The following is a 25,050-nucleotide window of genomic DNA, read 5'->3' as shown; positions in this document are numbered from 1 at the left end:
TAATAATAAGGCTTTTATGGTGCAGCAGAAGAGACTGGAGGCTTGTTGCCAGGGCCGCTCCAGATGTTACTGCTGTGTCTTGGCTTGAATTTAAAGTTGTAACATCTTTTATTTTTCCATTATCTCAACCGTTATATTGATCATTTAGAACACCCCGTGATAACAAATAAGTGTCTAACAGACTTTTCATCTTCATGGGTCCAGGGTTGTCAACTCAATCCATAAGTTAGCTTTAATGAGAATCTGTGACACCTTTTATTGCAGTGAGAGTGAGCAGACTCCTTGCTGGTCCCTGAGCAGTCTGGGATACATAACTGCCTCCTGGAGTCACCTCCCCAGATCTGCACTGTAACTCTAGAGCTTCATTGTCACGCTCCATATCACCTCACTGACCCCTGGCCCAATTATACAGCTGACCCAGGTTTGATGACATAACCTCTCAGGATCGGGGTGCGATCACCTCGTGGGGTACCCTACTGCCTGTCAGGCCATGTCAGCTCACCATGCTAAGCTGACACTTCCCAGAGCTGCTCCCAGTGGATGGAGCGGCAATGAGGGGCTGCGGACCGACCATTTTTTTTTCTTGTTGATTTCTCTTTTTTCTGTTTCTCTCCCTCAGTTTCAGTTTGCAATCATAACATAAGAACAAATATACTTTGGTGAATCATATTTAGTAAAGATAAAAAGTTTAAAATGTTGAGATACTAAGTCATAATAATGATGAGATAAAAAATAAATAAAAATGAACATATCATAATTGTCATAATTTTAGTAGGTCATTAGTATCTCAAAATGTTAACTTTATGTCCTAATTACTATTGACCCTTTAATGTCATCATTTAATTTACTAAAGCATGTTTAAGTTTATGTTCTTTTTATTGAAAAATGATTTAGTCCATACAATGAAAGTCAGTGGGGCCCAAAACTACAATGGACCTCATTGACTTTCATTGTATTGACAAAAAACACAGACATTTTACATATTATACATATGAAAGCCCATTTCCACCACATAAAAAAAAAAAAAAAATGCTGGATCTCATAATTTCTCATAAATAACTTTTTACATCATTATTATGATTTACCAAAGCATAGTTTATGTTTCTGTTGTTCTCTTCATTAAAGAAAGTATTAGTCCATACTTTGAAAATCAGTAGGGAGCAATTAGACACATTTGACTTTTATTGTATGGATAATAAACATAGACTTTTTAAAAAAAAATCTTTAAAAAAAAGATTTAAAAAAAAATCTTCTTTTGTGTTACATAGAACTATAGTGGAAATGAGCTTCAATACATACATGTTTGAAACTGAATGGGGGTGAGAAAATTTGGGGGCAGTCGTGGCCTAATGTAGGACCCAAAGGTCATGGGTTCGAGTCTTAGGTCCGGCAGGGATTGTCGGTGAGGGGAGTGAATATCCAGCGCTCTCCCCACCATCAATACCACGACTGAGGTGAGACCCTTGAGCAAGGCACCGTACTCCCAACGGCTGCCCAATGCTCTGGGTGTGTGTTCACGGTGTGTGTGTACACTGCTGTATGTGTGCACTTGGATGGATTAAATGCAGAGCGCAAATTCCGAGTATGGGTCACCATACTTGGCCACATGTCACTTCACACTTCAAAATGGTGACAGAATTTTCATTTTTAGATGAACTATCCCTTTAAAAGTAAATCTATCTAATCGAGATTCCTAAAGTGACCTGTGGTTAAACCGTCATTAGTAACTAGTTAATACTAGTTCAGCTTGTCATGTATTAATATCACAATTTTTTTTATGTCTTCTTTCAAATTAAATTATGAAAATGATTATGAATGACTAATATCTTTTTTGTAGAATTTTCATAAAAAGAACAAACTCACACTTGTTTCTTAAAATAAGATTTTTAATATTACTTATTATCATAAAGATATATTTACACACTTTACAGAAATAGAAAATAAAAACACAAAGCTACGCATGAAAGGAAAAAAATAAAATAAGTACTCCAAGAGCTAAAGCTTATCTTTTATAAATTAGAAACCAAAAGTTCAAATATGTACACAGTATTTCAACCATTTCTGATACACTTGTTTAATTCATTTATTTATTCATTTGTTTTTGCCCAGGTCAACATCAAAACAGAGACAGGGACTGTACATTTGGCCAGGTGAGTTTGATGAGCACACACCTCCAGCAGGAATAAAGAGGAGGAATAATACCTTGCTGTTACGCTGCTTTTCACATGGCCCACTAATACTGTTGAAATGCCAGGCCTGACTACAGATTTTCAGGTTTGAAATGGATGGGTGTGCTGAACAAACAGGCCGTGTGTATAGATGCATTTTGGATAGAGGTTAGAGCTCTTTATGGGTGTGTAGTCTTGTTTGAAGCAACAGAATAATCAGATCATACTAAGCATCCCAACCAGTTGGTGGACATTTGTGAACTGTTGGGATTGGATTTCAGTTACTCGATCTGGTCGCCACATTTTACATGCACCGTGACGAGCTAATTGAAAACAATCGGCCAAATGGGTCTTTTCTCTTTCTGTGTGCCCTAATGAATGTCTTGGTAAAACCAATGTAATGAATCACAATGGTAAAGAGGAGTTTTGTATTGTATCCATTGCTTTTATCCTTCCTCTCTAAACAATTACGATGCAAGGGAACTCTTTGGACCTCATTTCACTTTCCTCAACTCTGTTTTCAACATACAAACACCTTCTGGATACCTTTCTCCCATGCAAAAGTCTGTACTCAAACAAAAGACCTCTGAATGATCAAGTAGAACGTGCGTACAAGTGCATAGGACTAATGATGAAGCCAAATTGGGCAGAAACATATGATAGAGTAGGAATGAGTTTCTCATGTGAGCTCTTTAAACAAAAACATTTATACAAAATCATTTGTGCTCTGTAAGTATAATGCGTGTGTTTGCCATTTCAGTTTTGAGTCCGGACGTGCTTGTACTCTTGGTGCCGCAAGCTCCATTAATCTGATGTGCTGACGGGGATGATGGACCGAGTTCGACGGCAGAGGAGGGTGAGAAAGCTTTTTTGTGTCCATGACATATTGTGCAGCAGACTACTTTTTCTACACTTTTATACGACCTTACACACAAAAATAAAATACAGCTTTCCACACTCTATCGAAAAGTAAGCTTTGGACAACCAGCTAGACAAGAATCAGTCAATTTAATTGTCACAAGACACTGGAAAACCATTACATGCCAAAAGACTTGTTTTCAGGATTTAATTTTCCAGCAGCATAATGGAATTGCAAAAAGTGCAGCCTTGCATGTCCGTACAGAGAACTGTTGGAGGAAAGCCAAGTGATTGGTAGGGATCTCTGCTATAGCAAGCTTTGGATTTTGTCATATTTGTCTTTGGATGTTTGATGAAACAGATAACCATCACCATCGGTGGGAAGGGGGATCGGGTCGGTTGTCGTATGTAGCAGTGACGGGCTAGTTTTTCATGATTCAAGGCTTGAACTGAACTGAAACACTGCTTGATGGCCCTTCCTGGAGGGGCAGCTCAGCTCCGGTGAGGATGGTGAAGATACATTCATGAACAACAGTGTGAATACAGGCATTACTCTGCACCTCTAACAGACTCTTCAGACGGAGTGTACGGCAACTCAGCCACCCAAACTTAGATCTTCTCTGCGTTTTGACCTACTGATCCATGAAGCAGAGCTCTCGGGAGCACTGCCCTTCTGAGAAAGCGTTAATGAAATCTGTCTGAGAGGGTATAAAATAATCATAGCGTGACTGGAATTATTAGTATTCACAGTGCCTTAAGATTCGATACATTTTTAATCGAGGTGAGCTCGGCTGGGTGTTTTACCGCTGTGGTTTTTAGGCACTCTCTTATGTAGATCTGATTTTGCCGCAAGGCGGTGTTTGCGGGTTAACACGACGGCTCTCTGTTTCCAAATCCACAGACAAACAGTGAACAGGAAACCGGGGAGGGACTCAAATGCTAATTTGCAATGACTTGCTGTGTTGTCTAATTAAAGAGTGTAGCTAACAGCCTCTAATCTCGGCCTCATAATTTGCGTCTTACTAAAGTTATGAAGGTTTGACGATGCCCAAGCCAAGGGTTGCTCCTATTTATAGATTATTACATCATAAATCAGTCTAACGTGAAGGTAGTGTGCTCATTCTATGCCATTTTGACTTGTGAACTTGAAAGAGATTTTAGTGATTCCAATCTAAAACCGATTAGCAATGGGGTTTAATAACCGTCGTAGCCGTCTGTGCTACAGAGGCTCAAACTCAAAAGGCAACTGCTCCCACTGGGGAGAGAAAAATAATGGCTTGTAAAAACATCTGAATATGTAGCTAAAGTGGCAGATACATAAGCATCAAGCTAAATGGTGCGGATACAAATAATGTGTGCTTTTTAAATAAATGCATGTAATATAGACCATACAGGCTTCTGTCACAGCACCCTGAGAAATGAATTGAAATATAACAAAAATAACACCAAAAGAATGAGAACTAAACAAGAAATTATTTCCAGTATGATGTCAAATAAAGGCATAGAGTTCTGTCAGTCGAAGAATCCGGTCAAGGGGACAATCTCAGGCTAAATCATAAGATCTTTATGGAATTTTCTTTTTTCTTTTTGGTCTAATGTCTTCAAACCATGCTACCATTGCCTTTATATTGGATCTTCAAACAAATGGCAAAATGCATACATGTGGTTAGATGTTATGCTTCCCCCAAGATAAGAGGTAACATGTTTACTTTTCTTCTCCTGGCAGCACTGTGGAGTAGATTTGCTATTTGGCACTTCATTAAAAGGAGAGATGGTCCGCCTTATGAAGCAGATCACCCTGGCCAGTTAACAGTCATGTATCTCTGCTGTAAAGCAGAGTGTGTCATGGGGGAGGAGAAGAGGGCTCAGGACAGATGATCTCACGCTCATGGAAGTGGAGTGTGATTCTGATAATGAGACACTGGCTTTATCCTTAAGCTTCTGATGCCTGACAACTCTTAGGCTCATTGGTAGGATGAAGTGTAATAGCCATTGGACAGCACAATGAGATGCAATCTCACGGATATGCCAATGAATGAATATATTCATTCAACATTTTAGAGGTAATTATAACTGAACCAGCATTGAATACATTTACATACACAATCTGCATTCTGGAGGTGCATACTTTGTGTGTCAACATTTTGGTGACCAAAAACTTGATTTAAACATAGTTGATCTCATTTAAACATGGTTTCTTTCATCGTCAGGTTTCTAGAACAAGTCCTTTTTGATCGTTTTTGTGAGTGGTTTGTCATGTAAATGCACTCATTGATGCTGTTATTAAGCTAACTGTCCTTTTTGTAGTTGTTGCAGGCAGATGATAAAATTGTGCAAAATGTAAAAAATGAATGTTGCTGACCTGACCATAATGGGCCTTAGCATTTAGTTGTGCCTTATTTTAGTGCCCCTACCACTTTCTTCCCTCATAAACATCATTAATAAGCCAAGAGTTGCCAACATGTAGCAATGGGACAAAGCACTGTGGTCACCTTCACGCTGGAGAGAATGGGACTAGCACACCTCGGAGAAGAAACTGATGCTTTTCAGACTATAACTGTTTGGACCAGGCTCCCCACTGCTCACACATCATGCAAAGTGTGGCCATGAAAGGGCTCTAGAAAGCAAATGAGGAAAACCACAGGAGGAGAGAGACAGACAGAGAGAGACAGAATCTGATAGCTCGGGCTCAATACCCCCCACCCCTGTTCCCGGCCCACAATTCTTCGTAGAGCTGAGGGTGAGTGGCTTGTCCTGGTTTTTTGTGGACAGAAGAAGAGTTGCTTGAAGAACCAGCAGGTGCTATGGACATCACTCTTCAGGCTGGGCTAGCAAAGGCCCCTTGTTGCAAGGCCCCCCAAGGCAAAGGAAGAGCATAGAAATCAGAACCAAGGGGGAGGGCACTCTAAGCTGTGCCTGTGGACAAAAGAAAAGAGACATGAATAAGGTACAATGCAGGGTTTTTCTGTACTTTTACTAATTGGCACAGGTAGTGGGTACCAAACGTAACAGCTGAGAAAAGAACGGTTTAGTCATCAAAGTTTTAATTATCCTAAAGGTAACTCAAAAACATCATCAGACTAGTTCTTTCAGTTTGCAGTATTGATCATCAAGAAAGACATACATACATGATCGAAATGGCATGAGGGTGAGTAAGTGATGATTCGTTTTTAGGTCAACTAACTACAAGATACGTTGTTTTAGGAGAATTGGTAAAGGCAGCTGCATAACGCATTGGAACAAACTTAAAAAAAAAAAACAAGTTAAACAAACTGTTAAAAAACAAGATGGCAGATGAGACAATTAAAATGTTTCATTCTGTATTCAAAGGTGATAAAAACAGTTCAGTGTAAGTAAAATTGTTTATTTACTTGTTTATTTTTTTAATATTTATTTGTCCTACAGTATGTATTTTTAAGCTTATTTGAAGGGATAGTCCATCCAAAAATGAAAATTCTGTCATCATTTACTCACCTTCATGTCATTCCAAACCTGTATGCATTTCTTTCTTCTGCTGAACACACAAGAAGATTATTTTGAATATCTCCTTTTATGTTACACAAAACAAAGAAAGTCATACAGGTTTGGAATGACATGAGGGTGAGTAAAGTATGACAGAATTTTCATTTTTGGATGGACTATCCCTTTAAGCTATCACGTCTTTAGCTTAACACAATTCTAATGCCAAAATGAATGGCAGAGTCAAGTCTGTCACTAATGAGTTTCCATGATTCTGCCTTTTATAAATTGATCTAATTCATGCTTCTGGAGTATATCACTAGAATTTTGTTCCTATTTTTCCACTTTGAGCAAGGATGTTAATCAGTGAGGTCATCTTTTATTGTTCGGTTCATGACTTTACATACTGTATTTGTCAATGAGCTTTATTCTTCCAGTACAACAGTGCCCATTGAGTGATAAGAACCATCTTTTTACTCTCTGTTTACATCCTTTTACTTGCTACCTGCATAGTTCTGTGTTTGAGTCATGTACAATGCAGCACCAGTGATTCTTATCTGAACCATCTTTTGTTTGTGACTCATCACGTTTGTGATGCAAACTTTGTGCTCTATGACATCATGTTGATTGTCAGAAAATACCGACAACAGCCAACTGCGTGCACTTTAAAAGAGAAACTTTGTGTCAGGCAGTTGTGTTCTAATCATCTAGTGTGCCCCCTTGGTACTTAATGGGGCAGATTTCCAATTTCTAGCTCTCTGCTCAGTGCCTTTGTGTTAGGGAGTCTTTGAAGAGGAGGTCTCTCAAAATGTGTTGTTTCTCTTATATGTTTTGGCATCTGGATCTTGTAACAGTTTGTTCATTCTTGTGTTGCTTGTGTTCTATTACCACAAACTTCAGTTCTCATAATCTTCAGCTGAGCTTTTAACCTCCTTTTCCGTTTACTTCCTAGAGTATTCACAATGAAGAGGCCCCATCCAATGTGTTGTTTAGTTATACTGATTGGTCTTAAATTATAATATTCAGGGTTTCAGGTAAGTTAAGCTTAATCCAACAGCTCTTGTGGCATAATGTTGATTTACCACAAAATTTATTTATACCACAAACATCTGGGTTACAGTGAGGCATTTACAACTGCAATGAATTGAGCCAATCCCTAAAGCTAAAAAAATCACAGTTTCAATAGTACAGCCACAAGATAAAACAATATGAATGTTAACATGATTTTACAGCTTTCTTGCTGGGACAACATAGTGCCTAAAATGGTAAAACAATTGTAAAAAGGACAAGAACAACTATATAGCTAAAACAATAAACACGTTTTAACAGAAAATGTAATACGTGCTCTTATGAATTTATTAGCTTGAAAATTTTTATTATAATTCTGTAGAAATTGGCCCCATTTATTTTCACATTTACTTTTTTCCTTTATTTTGTGGTAATCAACATTGTCATGTTGTTGATTGAATCAACTTTGAACTGTGAATATTTATATGTTTCTTTTTATAGTGCTATAATAAACACTTCGAAGTCATCCCCTTGGTGTTAACTTAAGTTCTCAGTTCTACACAAGCAATGATTTCCTTCTGTGACATCCTTCTCATCTGCAGGCATGGTGGTGCTGCATAATGAAAAAAAAGAAGCCTTTTAGTTTTAAGTGCCTCCACTGTGGCCTTATTCGGTGGTTCTCTGTCTGTTATCACCCCTTGAGGAGAGTTAATTGCCCCGGTCAGTCTGTGCCCCGTTTTAGCCATAGATGATGAAGTGTGAGGCTACATTTCTCACACTGCACAAAATGTGAGATGTTGTACACAAGCCAGATGCAGGTCAAACACTTTAGTGGGAGCCCCATCTGGGCCGTGGACTGAGTTACTGTACTGTGTCATACAGTAATTATCACAACATGTTCTCTTTAGCGATAAAATGTCTGTCAAGGAAATGAATATAAATGTAAATGTATCACATTGTGGATATAATGAACTGTGAGCGGATTAGGAGAAGAATTTTGGGGTTTGGTACCGCAGGCTTGATTGGCACATTAGTCGCCTCAAATGAACTGGTTCACCAAAGCGGGCCCAAAGGAATGTGGGTGAATGTGCTAAAAGACATGAACTTTGAACCCTAGTACGGCATGAAGGGAGCTGAAGAAGCAGCCGAATGAAAGAGAAATCTTCGTCTTGTTTGGGGTTGAAGTGCTGTTTGTGGACTCTACATTGTGAGTCACTGAGCCGTTCCATTTAATGGAGCTACACAACTTCCTGCAGTTCCCCTCATTGTGCTGCCAGTATTCTGGGGATCAAAACAAGTATTGACTGCTCAAATCACTTAAAGAATATGTGCATTTTATTGGTTGGGATGGGAGTACATACATAGGCTTTGGTCTTTGTGCCCACCTCTGAGGACAAAGTGTAAGTGTTTTCCCTTAGATTGATCGAGGAAATGAATAGTAATTGTTTAAAAAGAAGTTGAAAAAAAAATGTAATTTGCTATAGGAGGATTTGGGATTTCTCACTTTTTATTGCCTTCATCTCTCAGCTTTTAAAGACGATTAACTGTGCCATAAAGAGCAGACCTGTCCTTCTCCATAGACTCTGGTCTTATATGAGGTTAATTTATGGCAAGACTCTGCAGGCTTGTATTGTGAACTCTTGTGGGGTCATTGTTGCCTGTTTAGTCATCTTACTCTGTGGACTATGTGTTAAAAAAAAAAAAAAGCTGTGAATGAGTCCTTGAATATCTCTCTGCCATCCCCTGATTTTTTTTTTTAATCCTTTTTTTTATATATAAAAACCACTTCTTTTCTGGAAAAACCTTGGGTCAGCATTTCAGTGCGAAGCCTTTAAGTAATAAAACGTAACCGTGCTGATAAGATCTGTCAGATACAGTTCTCTTATTTATTGACGTTGTAACATGAATGTTTCCTTAATAAAGAACATATTAAAATATAGGCTTTGATGCGACATAACTGAAAATTTCATGGAGACAATGTTTGTAAGAAGAGAAAAAACCTTTTATTAGATGTAAAAAAAAATGTTGCCTGAGGAATTGTTTATCTAGACGTTAAGTTAAATATCCTTTTTATGAGAAAAAACTAGCTGAAGCGGTTCAGATGAGATTCTGGAATATTATCTTTGGATAGGAAATTTAATTGGCATTATCAGGATAATGGAAACATGTTGACTCAGACATAATACAACATTTGCACTGTATTATATTCCACTCTGTATGGGTTTTGTATATCTGCTGGAGAAGATTGGGACCACAGAAGCTGGCGGTCTAAAGTCCAGTAATCTCATAAAGACATGCAGTTTTTCTGTGCCAGCAGTAATCTATAATTCATGAAAGAAGTGAATGAGCGAGCAGGTTTCTGTCAATCACAGTCTCCCTTTCTTCATGTTATTCTCCAGCATTCCCAACCTTCCTCAGTATGTATTTGACGATACTTCAGAAATTGAGACAGGTGCTTCCCTCAAGGCCTATCCAGAACTGCTCCATTTATAGATGAAAATTAGATTTGTTTTTTTCCCTCATATTGGCTACTCATTCTGTTCTGCTCTTGTTGTTGCTTTTTTGCTTGTTAGGCTATTGCATTGGTAGAGTAATGTCATACTGACCTTGCTCTAAAATGGCATGGGCCCCTTATGGGAGAGACGGGGTCGAGGGCGTCTCCTCCTCCAGCCAGGTCTTTGGCTCCGGCCAGCTCGAGCGGGATTCTGCCGCAAAGGAGTCCTCATGCTGCCCACCTCCTCCAGCTCTTTGCTATGCTCGGTGGAGGCCATTGGACCTGCGGACAGAAAAAGTGTATGTGAATTCTGAAACCCAACATAAAATGGTTGTGCCAGAGTTGCTGTGTTGAGCTGGTCAAAATGTTAAAAAAGACCACAATAACAGTGTTTACACTTTTGTGGAGAACCGTTTTGTGTGTGTGCCTTTAAATGCAAATGAGCTGCTTCTCCCGGCCTACTTTCCAGAAAAGGGCTGAGCTTTAACAGCTCGCGCTTCAATTGCTCAACAATGACAAAGCTGGTGAATCTCACACAGCCAAAATGACGATAACGGTGTTCAGCCTTACATTGTCCATCAGTCGGACACTGGTAATCTTTTGTGCAAATCCAGCATTGAATTGACCCTCAATTGTGAAGCAGTCCAGCATAAAATAACAGCATTGTAACAACACTGTACTACAACAACTCTTCCTCTTCTTGACAACCTCTTTAAAAATGACAAACTTCACCTTTAAGAAACTTTATTAGCAATTTATTGTTGCACAAAAACTACCAAAAAGTCCCTCAGCACAGTCAAGGACACTGTTTACATGCAAATCTTTGAACTTCTCTCATCATATGAGGGGTATCTGTCTCAAGAACACTGGGGAGACGCTTGTCCTGAACACATATTTGTCTGTGAGTCTATGTGAACTACACTGCTTGCTTGTGAGTGTGCTCAGATGTTTCCAGTCATCTCTCAATAAGTGCGAGTAGATCCTTTAAGCTTGTCTCATATCCACAGCTTGATCCACATCAGTGCGTCTCTAACCTCTCACCTCTTTAGAAAAATCAAACAAGTCCTCCGGGGAGAGCAAACATTCTGGGAGGTTTTGGGGAGACCTTGATCTGTGCAGCACTATCTGATGTCAGTGATATCCCATTCAAGTCCTGAATTGGCTTTCTAAGGGTGTTTTGTTTGAGTTCATCATAGGGATTGGATGTCTTTCCATGGAAACTTCCCAGTCTTCCTAATGACAGAAACTAGAATCAATGAGTCCTGTCTTTTCCTACATTATTGAAGGGGATGAATGGGAAAACGTGCTTGGTCAATCATCAGTTATGTTTCCCGTTCCAGGCCACTGCTCTCCAATCCTTCATTGCATACTATGCACATACCATACTATCCTCTTTCTGCTAAAGTGCATGATGATAATTCATCCCGTTCATCTCCCTTTTATGCATACATCTTTCTGCCTTAACCTGTTTTTGTCTATGTTTGTCTTTAACTCCAAAGCATTCAAAAAAACGCTGCCAGAAATGTCTTAAAAAAGGAATCTTTCAGTGAGAGCTCAACAAATGCCTATCCTACAGAGTAAACAGAGAATCCCATTAACCTTTTCCCAGCAAGAACTTGAATGAGATTATTCTCGTTGGGTCAAGACATTCCTAACATCTCCCTGGGGAGTGACAGACAACCTATATTAAGAAGACAACAGGGAGCTGTTTTTTTTTTTTTAAATATCATAATACAAGCAATTCTTGTAAATAATACAAAAAAGTCTTTATAAGAATGAACTCAATTTTAGACCTTCTAGACATTCTGGATTCTTGTTTTGGAACATGGTAGCTGTTTCTAGCTGATCATTAGCTGGTTCAAGCTGATAGACCAACATCTGGTAGGCCATCTTGGATGAGAAACAAACCAAAACACAAATTAATAACTAATGGCTAACAGTGAAAAACAGGGTAACATGGAAAAACAGATATGCTCTGACTGGAATGTATTTTTTCATTGTTATTATTTTTCTGCTCTTCATGACAGTCTGTTTTTTGTTTTTATTCATGGAGAGCTTCAAGCAGCTAACGGCATATGATTAGAGTTGGTAATCATAGAGTCTCGAAGCCTGACTTAAATCTTTGACGGGTAGTACATGTAGTGACTGGACGACGTGAGGCCAAACACGTTGCCTGTAAGTCTGCTAATGAGTTAAATATCTCCAAACTATATTTTTAAATTCCTGACAACTTAAATTACATTTACAAACTAATCGCCTTTAGCTGACACATTACACATTCACAGCGGACTAATTTGGTGAACAGTGGACTAATTCATTTGCCCCACAAAAAGACTGCATTGCATATTTCAACATCTCATGAAAAAAAAGAAACCACGCTAAATCCACCAGACCTACTAATCCGAGCATTAACCTCCTGGTTTTTTTCCCCCAGAAATGAATGAAGCAAGTTTAAACATTCTGTCTGCATTCAAGTCAAGGGGTTTAACATGTAAAAAGGCTCCATGTGATCAGAAATTTCCCACACCCGATTGGTCCTTTAAAAAGTCTTTTTGCTTTTTCAGTACCATAATCATTCAACCCAACATATTGTTCACCACGGCGTGAGGAATAGTCTTGAAATGTCTCTGAGGGGGCAAAAACACAATGTTTTTCAGCCAGGCAGGCAGAAGAGGCTGTAATTACACCTGGCTGAGCTGAACGCAGCACATCACCGCAGCTCTACTATCAGAGTCTGTCATAAACCTCTCCATAATGACACAATTTAGATGTTTCCTGCCATCACCATCTGACAGGCAGCATTTGCTGCCCGTTTAGCTTTGAGGGGAGCAGATCTCTGAAAATTGTCATCCCAGGCTGCAAATAAGAAGAATCCTGCTAAAAATAATCTCTGGTTGTGATAAGAACAGCGTTTATGAATTAACTCAAGACATGCATTGGACTGATAAAGAGGGGGGTCTATTTTAAGCACCCAGAATCACTCCATTGTCTGTTTTACGACTCTTGGCTTCTTCTCAATCTGCATAGCTCCTTGTGTTACTCTGCGGGTCGGATCTTTCCACGCTTCGTGGCGAATACAAAGTGACAGGAGCAATAACCATGGATATACTATAATAGATGGCATATGCTGATGGGATCTTCCTCTAACTTGCTGCTTGTTTACCAGACCCACTCAGGGATGAAAATGCTCTAGCCCCCTTATTGCATTAGATTTGATGGCGCTGATAGTGGGCCTCCTTCTCACCAACATAATATCTTCCAGGTTCACCACCTAATGACAAGCAAGTCAGGAAGTAATATTCCAATAGATTATTCTCACGATACCAGCAATCTTATCTGAAGACGTCAAACCCTTAAAGCGATAGTTCATACAAAAATGAAAATTCTGTAATCATTTACTCATCCTCATGTCGTTCCAAATTTGTATGACTTACTTTTTTTCTCGAGGAAGGCCTGTGTCTCAGTGTTTGTTTTTGTCCACATAGTGAAAGTCATTGTGGTGCAGTGTTGATTTTGATCCCATTGATGTTCATTGTATGAATAAAAAGTTTCTTGGAATGTGGCACATAATTATGTTATGTTGGTGGTTGTACATATCACGGCAGTTTGGAAATGTCTGGTGCTAAAAGGTTAAAGGATTAGTTCACCCAAAATTTAAATTTTTAATTACTCACCCTCATGTCATTCCACACCCGTAAGACCTTCATTTTATATTCAGAACACAAATCAGGATATTTTTGATGAAATCTGAGTGGTTTTTTTATTTTTTTTAATCTCCCATAGAAAGCAACAAAATTACCACATTCAAGGTCGAGAAAAGTAGTAAAGACATCATTAAAATAGTCAACGTGGCTACATGGTTTAACTGCGTAGGAGACTGACAGGGAGGAGGAAGAATTGTTGAATAAAGTCGTTATTTTTGTTTTGTTTTTGCGCACAAAAGTATTCTCATCGCTTCATAACATTAAGGTTGAACCACTGTAGTTACATTGACTATTTTAACAATATCTTTACTACTTTTCTGGACCTTGAATGTGATATTTGCATTGCTTTCTATGGGAGATAAAAAAAAAATCTCTCAGATTTCATCAAAAATATCTTAATTTGTGTTCCAAAGAAGAATGAAGGTCTTGCGGGAACAACATGAGGGTGAGTAATTAATGAAAGAAATTTCATTTTTGGGTGAACTAACCCTTTAATGCTTTATCACTTTTTTTAAATAAAGTACCACTTACACTAAACTCTGCCCTAAACCTAGAGTAACTGACAGTCTGAGCAAAAGCAAATGTGAGATGAAAGCACATTTGCTTAAGCAACCATACCATTTTATTATTCATTATGTGATGCAGCTGTCAAAATTTATTAGTTTACAAATCATGCACTGTAGTAAAAGTGCTTTGCGATCATATATTGTATAATGAAACTCACACAAAAATGTAATTATTTATTAATCAATAATCTGCCCTTATAATCATAATTTGTGTTAAAATGCCACTAGTGCTGGAAACTGCAGAAAATTGTATTATGTTTTTCAAACTTTAGACAGAGGCACTTTTTTAATGAGCCTATGTTGAAATTTTTTAAGTGAACTATCCCATTAAGCATGACTTTGGGAGCCGTTTGATCAATTTAAGTTTAATAAAGTGAGAATTCAGGCAACACTGAAATGCTGAAGTCACCACAACTTGCTCCCACAGAGATGATGGCTCGAGGAGGAAGTGTCCAGATTGGTCAGCTTTCCTCCAGGCTAATGATAAATAGCCAGATCGTTGCCATCTCATCCTCTAGTACCACACTCCTTAGGTTCATCCATTATGTTGACTTTTTAACACGACTGCCTCGCCGTGCCTCACCTCCGCTGGACACCTTGTGTCTGATAGTATGTCCCTGTAAATCCCAGGGCTGCCTTTTAGCCGAGAGAGTTATCCATCACCCAGCACTTTCCTGACAGGGAGAGAGAGGCCCAGGGTAGGCAACGTTTATAAAGGGCTGAGCACAATCTGATGAATGGTTTACCGAATTTCTCTGACTGGCCTAAATTTACAATACACTGCCTGTACAAACACACAACATGAAAAATAAAGAGCCGTGACTTCCAATAGATATAAAGTTTAGGCTAGTCTGAAGACCCTTAAGCTTGGGGCACCAGATGGATCTAATCTTTTACTCACTACTCCAGGAAGTGAAAGATTAGATCTACTTACACGCAAAGCAGAACCAGGTGAGGAGAGGGCAACACTTATTTGTGGCTGGTTGTGCTACATGCATTATCTCTGCTTATACATATGCCATTCTAGCACCTCCACCACCACCATCTTAAATCAATCATATTCAACGACCAATCAATGTGTAATATAATTGCTCTGTCTATGCAAATCAAAACCGTCTTGCTTGGTTAGTTTGTTTGTGCAATGTTATGAAGGAGTATCGATTTATTTGTCATTGTTTACAGAATATTCTGCTTGACATACCCATCTATTTATTGTAGAGACAGGGGTGCAGCGGTAGACATGATGAGAGGATCGTGCCTAGGTGTTTGTCTGACATCCAGCCTCTCGCTCTCTCCACAGCTTGAGACTGCAGTCATAACAGCTCTTGTAAGGGCGTCTCCACAAACATGCATAATGGATACCAGCAATGCAGCCACATCATAAGTCAAAGGTGACACAAATTGTTATGGAGGTTTGTGTATTTTCTTATCTTTTGTTTACAATATGTAATTTTCACCACTAGAGGTCGCTTATTATAGAGGCATAGCTTGATGACGCCTTGATTTCGCGGAATCATGGGAGGTGTTGTCTTCACGTCTACGGGACTCGGGCAGAAATCATATTCATGGATGAGATTATTAACATCAATAATCTCAAGAGCAGCAGAACTTTTATTATGCCGCAGTCGCCGCTTCCGCTTCTTCAGGTCAAGAAGATACATTTTATATTAGATACATTTGTGTGTTGAAAGTTGCTATAGTGCTACTCTGTGCGAGACACTTAATGCACACTGCAGTAAGATAGATCAATATTAGGAATGGTAAAACATGGTACTCGCTGTAAATCAAGAAAACAGGATTTAAACAATAAGACTTACTGTGTTGAGCTATATATCATGATTAGTTATACGTAGATGAATATATCCATCCAAACAGTTGCTCACCTGTCTAACAAAACACATAATATATTAAAGCATCATTCATGTTTCCATGGTTTCTACTAAATAAAACCAGAAATGGAGGGTAACGTGGGTATGATGTCATTGATAGGCGACGCACAAACACGGTCCGTGTCCTGGTTAAAATTGCTTATTTCTGTGGATTTAAACATTTGAGATAATGTAAGTACACAAATCAACAAAATATATAACATTGTTCTAGTGGTTTTTAGATATTTTAATCCGAAAATGTTGTGCCTTTAATAAGCAGACAATGTGTAAGGTCATGAATGAACTGATTTTTAGTTTGGTTTTAAAGTGTGGTTTTGTTACAGAAATGGCCAAACATACAAAAATATATGTGCAAAAATGATGTACAAATACTAATGAAATCAGGCTGGTCAGATTTTTTTTTTCCCCAATTAGCCTCTCCGTTCTGTGTCCTGGTGGCTTCCTCAATGCATGCAAATCTTGTATGCATTTCTGTTTGTTTCAAACCCAAAACAGAGAGAGAGAAAAAAATATGATTTTAAGTTTTTCTTCTATTATCTGTTGTTGTTTTTTTATAACGAAGCTTATTTCTGATAGTTCTCATGATTTTGATGTACACGTAGACACACTCATTGATGCTCGGTTGTATATTAATCATTTTAGCTTATGTATGAAATTTCACCCAGAAAGGTGCAGCGTTTCAGCTGTGTGTGAGGCCAAATAATTTCCAAAAGCATTTTGTGAATGAATGTGCATGTGCGTGACTGTTGGTGCTTTGTTTTGCCTTGCATATGTGCGAGAAGAGGCGTGGAGTCCCGTGGGGGTGTAACCATAGCTGACGGTGTGTGACGTCAGAGGCGTGATCCCCAATGTCTCAGAGGACATTCATTCAATGAAATAAGAGAGAGAAAGCTCCACACTTAGCTGCTTTTTTCTCCGCCACACACGCAGGCGTGCCAATTTGATGCCCGCTAAGACTATCCTTTAGCTAGTCACACTTGATCATGAGCATTATGCCTAGAATGAGACACATTAATTAGCATGAAACCCCAGTATGAATCACTTGTCTAGCTCATAAATAAGACCCTGTTACACTAAATTTCTTAACAGTGTGCTATTATGTCCCTAAATATACTACTTCTGATATGGAAATGATGTTAAAGAAGCCAGTAAGACTCCCCGAGCGGCATCTGAAATCAGCAGCCTGGCCTTTTGAAGCCTGGAGTTGCGGCGCTGCTTATCGCATGCCTACCAGTAGTGCAGGGCCTTGGCATAAACTGGTACCAGTCTCTAACGTGCTCTCAAACCACGTTTCCATGGCAGCCGCTGTGAAAGGCACTCACTGAGGAGCAAGAGAATGACATTGTCAGCTGGAATGGATCAGGTTTCCCAGTTTACAAATTTCAGCACTGGTCCATTATTAGGTGGAGGTAGGCAGTAAGATTGCTTAACCCTTTCCCTGTCCCTCAGGCCAGTCGTTGTATTTCATCACAACGGGGGCTGTTTGATATTCAGCATTGTGCTGCTGTGATAGCACGCGGCTTGCAGGAGAAAATGAAGGCGTGCATTGTGTTCTGCAAGTCCGCTGAGGAACAAAATCGCACGAAAAGTTCACAGACTTTCCCACACCTCCACTTTGAGCTCCATTACTGAAAATAAGAGCAGCGCTCTGATAAAAGTGTCTGAAGCTTCTCGTCACCACCCTTTTTTCTGATCATTTCTGACACCCTCAGATGGTGTGCAGCCTTGCAAGCAAACTACACATGACCCAAATTAGCGCTAAGCTATAATAATGTGGTTAGAAATGGCCCGGTTCCGAATGATCAGAGAGCTGCAGGTTCAAAGCGCTACGGCTGCTGCCTTGACTGCTAATGATGTGTTGAGAGAAAGAGAAAAGATGAAAAAAAAAAAAGGGGAGAAGGCTGATTAAGACTTGCTTAAGTTCTTGCACCAGCACTTCAGACTGGTAGGGGTGAATCACTGGGTAGAGGTTACTGCAGGTTGGACCTTTAAGTACAAGAAAATCAAGAGAGCCGATCACGCAAAGCATCTTAAGTGCGATTTCTTCTGAATTGGCTTCCAGGGCAAAACAGCATGCCGTCTCAAAGAGGATTTACCTCCGAGGCGGGCAGCAACGGCGATCGAGACCTGAATATTCTCGTCAGCAGTGATGGGCTCATACTCAGCATGTTGGTAATCGTCAAGAAAGTGCTGGCTCTTTAGCGACGGGATGCTCTAGCAGTCTATTTCCAAGGGCTTTCTAATCGGTAATGAACCACATCCACCCCTTACTATTGTGCTGTCAGCTGTGAGCCTGCATGCTTACTGTCTTTAAAGTGGACATGTGATGGTATGGCTTCAATTCTCCTGCTTTGGGCTCGGTGCCTAGCTACTGAAAGGAGTGTCAACCGGTGCATGCTGGGATATTTCCAGCTGAGATCACACTAAACAATCAGTCATGAAAAGACACATATGTGTCGTATGGATGAGAATGGAATGATGGTGCATGATTAACAGCTCAGATGTGAATGGCTGCTTGTGTTGTGTGATGGAGTGTTTTTGTTTTAGAATATTTGCCCTGGTTCTCACAGTAACATTGTGGGTCATGTTACAGGCCGTATTTAATTACTGACAGTTCATTTACCTTTTTTGTTTATGTATGTTGGTATATTAACCACAGTGTTTAACCAGAATAAGATTAAATGTAAAGCTTCACAATCTTTGAGTAAACTCTCTGTCTGAATTGTATATGTATTTACAGAATCCGCTTCCAATTTCTGCATGCTAGTTTAACAAACAAGACTTATTCATTCAAGATGATGTTTTTCACTAGTATGTTTTTTGTTTCCTATGGGAGAAAAGACATGATATCAACTATCATGCTTATACCTCATTTGTTCTATATTGGATGACATTCAATAAACTTATTAGAATTGTTTTAAGCTTCATAAGCAATAGATGTACAGTGGTGCTACATTTAATGCACATCGCCTTCTATTAAAGAGATGAGAGAAAACATTGAGGCTTGAGTTTGTATTGGCGGTATAAGATTTAGTGCAATAAAATTGAAGGCATAACACATATCCTGTACCTCGAGGCTCGGAATTATGGTTGGTCCCAGTGGGGGAATCAGTAAAGTGTTCCAAAAACTCTTGAACACTTCTCATAAACAATCCAGTCAGTTTCTCACATCTATACTGCTCAGAGCAATCAGAACCCCGGCTCTGTTTCTGAACAGATTTAATGAAGTACCCACAGCAAAAGCCTTAAATCAGGCTAATGGTTTGATGTGATATACTTCTGAAATAATCTGGGAAAGCTCACGATAGAAGCACAAACAACAATGTGCTATTTTTCTGCCGTTAACTGCGAACAAAACCAAGCCTGTGTGGTGCAATTGTGTTTTTCATTCCTTGCTCTTCAAATTGAGCATGAAAATAATTAAAGCACATTTATTCCCCTGCTTGAAATATTTATACAGCATTTTGCCTTGCTGTTCATAAAAATGTCCACTCTGATCGTATCTGATCAGCAACGACAATAAACGTAATGCTTAATATTTGAAAAGGGAGCTATAAATCAGGTTAATATCGGGCCCCTGTGGACGTAGCGAGGCGTTCGGTATATCTGGCTTTAATTAAAAAGTTGGGGAAAGAGAGGGAGATTTTGGGGGTGTTGAGGGGATATGTTTTCTGATGTTTAGAGGAAGGGGCCTGGCTAATGGTTTGTCAGCTTGCTTGTGGGTACTGGAGGCATGTAGCTAGCCAGATGCAGAAGTGTGATTCTGAGAGAGTGCAGTGAGCAAACATCCATTTGAAGCAATTTTGGCACTGGGCCCTTTATATTTCCCGCATTTGTCCACCTGCAAATTCGGGAAGACCACCAGCTGTGAAGTTTTAAAGACCTTTTAATATTTTAGCGGCTGTGTTCCTCACCACATCAGAAGGCTGTACAATAGCTTTTTTCTTTTCATTCTCCTCCATGAGCACCGTTCAGGATTTTTCCTCCATGTCTGTTTAAGTCTGATGGTGGAGGTGATCTGATCTATTCAAAGTGCTCTAAATTGCATTATGCTGGCCTATAGCAATCATATATGTCAAGACATCCACTGTACTGCCACTGGGGAGCTTTTCTCAAAGGTTACCCCGAGTCTTTACCACATGAGTTATAATAGAGCTCGGAAAATGTACTCTGTTTTATAAAGGGCACTGTTTTATTGGTTCTGCTCTGCCAAGCCATGTAGCCGGAAAAATAACCACTTCCACAGCTCCGAGCAGATATTTATGAAGTATTTATAAAATGGTGCAACAAGTTGGCAGAGAATGCAAATGACCCTGTGCTTGATCTGTTTGAATGGGTATTAGAATAGGTATGTAAAAAATATCAGTATGTACATTAATATAAAGTAGTAATTATTCAGGGAATAGGTCACCTTCATGCCATTCCAAACTTTTTTGATTTTCTTTCTTTCATGAAACACTTAATTTTAAAATGTATCCAGAACTTTTTACATTTCAATCAAAGTAAACTTTATATCCGTTCATGCATTCCCTGGGAATCAAACCCATGACATTGGCATTGGTAGCATCATACCCAACTGTTTGAGCTACACAAATGCTTCAAAAGCAGAAGTGTTCACGCTACTCTTTTCCTTTGCTCTAAGCTCCAAAAACAAAAAGCATTTGCTAAAAAAGTAAAAGCATATACCATATCAAATGAAATTTAATTTAAGATTCACTGATAATCTTCACCACCATAGCTCATTCATGTTTGTACATATGTAAACATGGTGCATTTGCACACATAAATGCACATATTCCAATTGCAAAAAAGAATTTGTATGAATAACAAATAAAATGTTATGTCTTTTTTTCATACTACGATATATAATGGCTTCAGAACACTTAATATGCAGTATACAAATCATATGAATTAACATTATGATAATTGTATGGAGTTTTGTGTTTTTTCATACTGGTATATCACGTTAAACTCTTCTTTATAGTTTGTTTGCTTATCTCTCACAAATCACACTGCAGTCATTACAGTGAGACCATAGAGGATATCCAGGTTACTCATAAAACAGATCTGAGTCTCTGACCCTCTGTATGTGTGTGTGAGCATGTGCACGTATGTGCATGCATGCTTGTGAAAGAGAGAGGAACTTGGCCAAAAAACCATTATGCCTCAAAGCACCGCTGAATGATTCTCCATAATCCTGTGATGACCTTTATGTAGTGCTCATCTCCCTCATGCTGCTCTGACACTATTATCATGTTATCGCTGGACATCTGGAAAAGTTTGCCTGTTTGTATTCTCTCCATGGCCCCTATAATAAAGTGCGTAACCGCAAACACCTTCTTCACATTAAGTGAACTCATGGAATTATGATTTAATGCTTCCTGCTTGCATTTAGCACAGGGCCACTGGTGTTATTTCACAAAATATCCTGCTCTTTCCCCCTGTTTCTTCTAAAAAGAAACATTGTGTGGCTGAAGATATCCTAATAAGCCTAATATTTGTTTTGCAAGGGTTTCACGCCGACCCAGGATGCACAGTGAGCGACAAGCCCACGCAAGATCTCCAACGCTACTTCAAGTTTAATAGCGTTGTTGACAGCTCAAATGAAATCGCCTTTTTCCAAAGAGCTGATTTCAAACAGATAATGCTGAGATCTGATCTCCACACCCTCACCTGGACGAAGAGGACAAACCAAGCAGCTAAAATTACACCATCTCAGGACTTCTGTGCGTGTATGTGTGTGCGTGTTTGCTTTCGAGACTGTATTTTTGAAAGGATTCAACCTGCGCTTCCGTGACTTTGAAAGATGAGGCGTCGATACCGGACTCGGACTGACAACCCAGAGTGCCTGAACTGTTTCCACAATATGAAGTGTTTACATACCAGACTTGAGAGTGGAAGACAGATTGCTTTCAGGATGAATTATGAATGGCTCAATGCGCTCAAGATTTGCCCATTCTTTAGGGGAAGCCCATTACAAGACGAGCAGATTGAGGTATGCGCAGGCGAGATTAGCAGGGCCGCAGCCGTTCTGCTGGGTGACACTCAATGCCTGCGGTAGCGAAGCCGCTGTCGCCTGTTGCACCATGACTTCTCTGCGTCCCCACCCTCTTTCAACCTCCGAGAAAGCAGTGCGCAGATCACCCCCATTGTACGGTTGAGACGGATGGCAATTTCCAGCAAACTCCCAGTGTACAGGAAAAGCGTTTGTCTGAAGATGAAAGGCTTCACACCCGCTGCCTACACACCGAGTCGCTTCCAACACCTTCCCGCGACAGCGCGCAGCTCCGGCTCCCCGCGGCTCCCTCACCCCCATCTCATGATGGAGATAATACTACTAATAGCGACAAGCAGGCAGTCTGACCCGGATCACACGTTAGTAGCCTGTCCTTCCGAGGATCAGGATCAGGCTCCACACACACGCAGGGAGAGTGAAAAACGACACTGATCGTAATGCAAGGTAATTGCTTCCCATTTACTCGTGCAGAGACCAAAATAGCAGCGTCTCTGTAACAAACGTGTGTGGAAACGCAGGGCGTAAGGGGCCGTTTGATACGCCAAGTAGCCATTCGACATGCACACATGCTTCCCAGCAGTTGGACTTTAGAGAAATGTGAGCGTTTACACAAGGGCCACAGTTGTTTTTAACACAAGCCTGTTACCTGCATCACATCTGCAGGGTGGCCACCGGTCACCTGACTCGAGCTCACAGCTTGGAGACTTGTGTGACATCTTTGATAAAAGGTTTTATTGTAGAGGTGGATGAAAAATAAAATGGTGTTAGAGCAAGAATTACATAACAGCACAATAGCAGATTGTTTTCGGAATAAATCATATGGAGGTTAAGCACAAGAACTCTGATCAATGTAGCTTCAGCCCAGAGAGACTGAGAATCCATCCATGATGTGGCACAGCCCAAAAGACATGGATCAAATCCACCTTTAAACATCTACAGGAACCGCAAGTGCCAAGAGCATATCAGCGTTTTCCTTGTGAAATCCAAATTATACAACCATCTGCTGTTTTTAACACCTCATTCCATGCACCACAATATCGTATAGACAAACACCTTACATTTACGACATCCAGGAGTACATAATCCTAGAAAGCCAAGCGTTACATGACACCAGGAAGAATCATCATCATCATCATCATCGCAGTTATTTTCCTACATATGTCATAGTAAAGTCGGCAAATAATCAACCAATGGCACAATTAACTTCATTAAATGGGCACAATAACAAGCCAAACCTCTGCAGTGCAGTACAGCGCGCAGCCAGGTGCCGTTTCCCTCCTCTCCCCAGCCCCAGAAGGCTAACCACGCTGGGTAACTGATCAACTACAGCTGCCCATTCCCGTCCCCAAGCCCAAGGCTAACAGCAGAGAGAAAAAGATAAACACAGGGAGGCAACAGCCGTCACGCTCCGTACTTACCAGCACTGGCTGAACACAGCAGAGAAACCACCAGCACAATCACCAGCGTCAAGATCTTCACATTCATTTCTGCTCTCCCCTCCGTTTCCCTGCCAGTCGCTAGCTGATATACTGTAGTGGTGTGCGTGTGTGGATGGGAGGGAGAGGAGAGTGGGTGAGCGAGAGCGAGAGAGAGAAAGGGAGAGAGACTGTTTGCTCTTCGGTGCGCGCGTGTGTCTGTGTGTGTGTGTGCGCGGCTGTGTGGCTGTGAATGTGTTTGTATATCTGTGTGCAAGTGTGTGACAGCGCGGCTGAGATTGAGGGCAGGTTTCTGTCGGAGTTATCCTGCCGTAATGTGCACGTTTCCCTTTCGTGAATTGGAAGTCCAGTAGAATGAGAGTGAAGAGAGTCGGTTTGTGTCAGGGCTGTTTGCCTTGGATTTGGAGCCCAAGTCCCTCATGTTGCTTATGTATCCCTGACTCTGGGGGTCACGGAAAAGAGGGCTTCCTCCCCCTTGGTATTAACCCTCCCACTGAGAGAGCGAGAGAGAAAGAGAGAGAGAGAGGAAGAGGGTAGCTTTATGATATTAGTCAAACAGATACCCTTCTCTGAATTGTTTAAGTTGTGCGTGTCCGGAAACAACATCATATGAAGGAAAGATGGTTTTCTTCTCTTAAACACCTCTTCATATATAGGTAGATGAGTTGAACAGACCAACACTGTTCACTTTTGTAACCTGGGTGGCGCATTTTCTGTCCATTTTGTGCGAGCCAAAGGAAGACTTATCAGGTCCTCTGTTGTTTTGTTTGATTTGCTGATTCTGAGTCATTTGTTTTTGCTCTGTGTATAGATTTCCATTCTCTACAAGAACAAAAGGTCTGATGAAAATCTGAGCAGAGGTACATTGGGTTCTGCTTGAATTTTCTGTCGTCCAATAAACAGGAAGGGTTTCATTTCTCTTGCTGAATGGTGAGTGATATAAAAAAAGCCTTGAAGCAGTAAAACATTTTTTTTTTTTGATTTTCCATGAATTATATTGATATAAAGTTGATGTCTATTGAAATTTTATTACATTTGTTTTGTTGTTTTTTGCTTTAAATGTTTGTTTTCATTTGTATTTGTTTTTACAAACATTGGTACCATTAATCTAGCACAATTTAAACTGTTTATGACCCACCCTCTTCATTTTCAATGCTTATATGAACATTCCCATAATCAAGTCACTAAGAGAATTAAATACAAGTGTAGCTAGAGGCCAAGAAACTGGGGCAGTTGAGGACAGATGACAAATTGTGTGCTGTAATATTGTCACTATTGTTCTAATTAAGATACCATACCATAAATGTTTTACTGCTTCAAGGCTTTTTGTTACAAAAAAAAATATCTTCTCGTTACTTAGTACTCCAGCTCGGTGTTCGTTATGCATCATTCTGTGTCTTTTAAGACTAAATATAATGATTCAAAACACTGTGTTGAAAATATTACAGTTAA

General features: G+C 39.9%; 1 protein-coding gene across 1 annotated transcript; it reads right to left on the bottom strand.

Moving 5' to 3' along the window:
• Positions 1-1,901: 1,901 nt before the first annotated feature.
• On the bottom strand, positions 1,902-24,077 carry apln (apelin). Its single transcript, XM_067387522.1, has 3 exons — positions 23,581-24,077; positions 10,100-10,269; positions 1,902-5,942 (listed from the first exon to the last, which is right to left on the bottom strand). The coding sequence occupies exons 1-2, from the start codon at positions 23,645-23,647 to the stop codon at positions 10,106-10,108; spliced, it is 231 nt and encodes a 76-aa protein (XP_067243623.1). The 5' UTR covers positions 23,648-24,077; the 3' UTR covers positions 1,902-5,942; positions 10,100-10,105.
• Positions 24,078-25,050: the final 973 nt, after the last annotated feature.

This window comes from Chanodichthys erythropterus, chromosome 1, assembly GCF_024489055.1.
Source record: "Chanodichthys erythropterus isolate Z2021 chromosome 1, ASM2448905v1, whole genome shotgun sequence".
In the NCBI taxonomy this organism is placed as follows: Eukaryota; Metazoa; Chordata; class Actinopteri; order Cypriniformes; family Xenocyprididae; genus Chanodichthys; species Chanodichthys erythropterus.
This window is presented reverse-complemented; position numbering and strand designations above follow the sequence as displayed.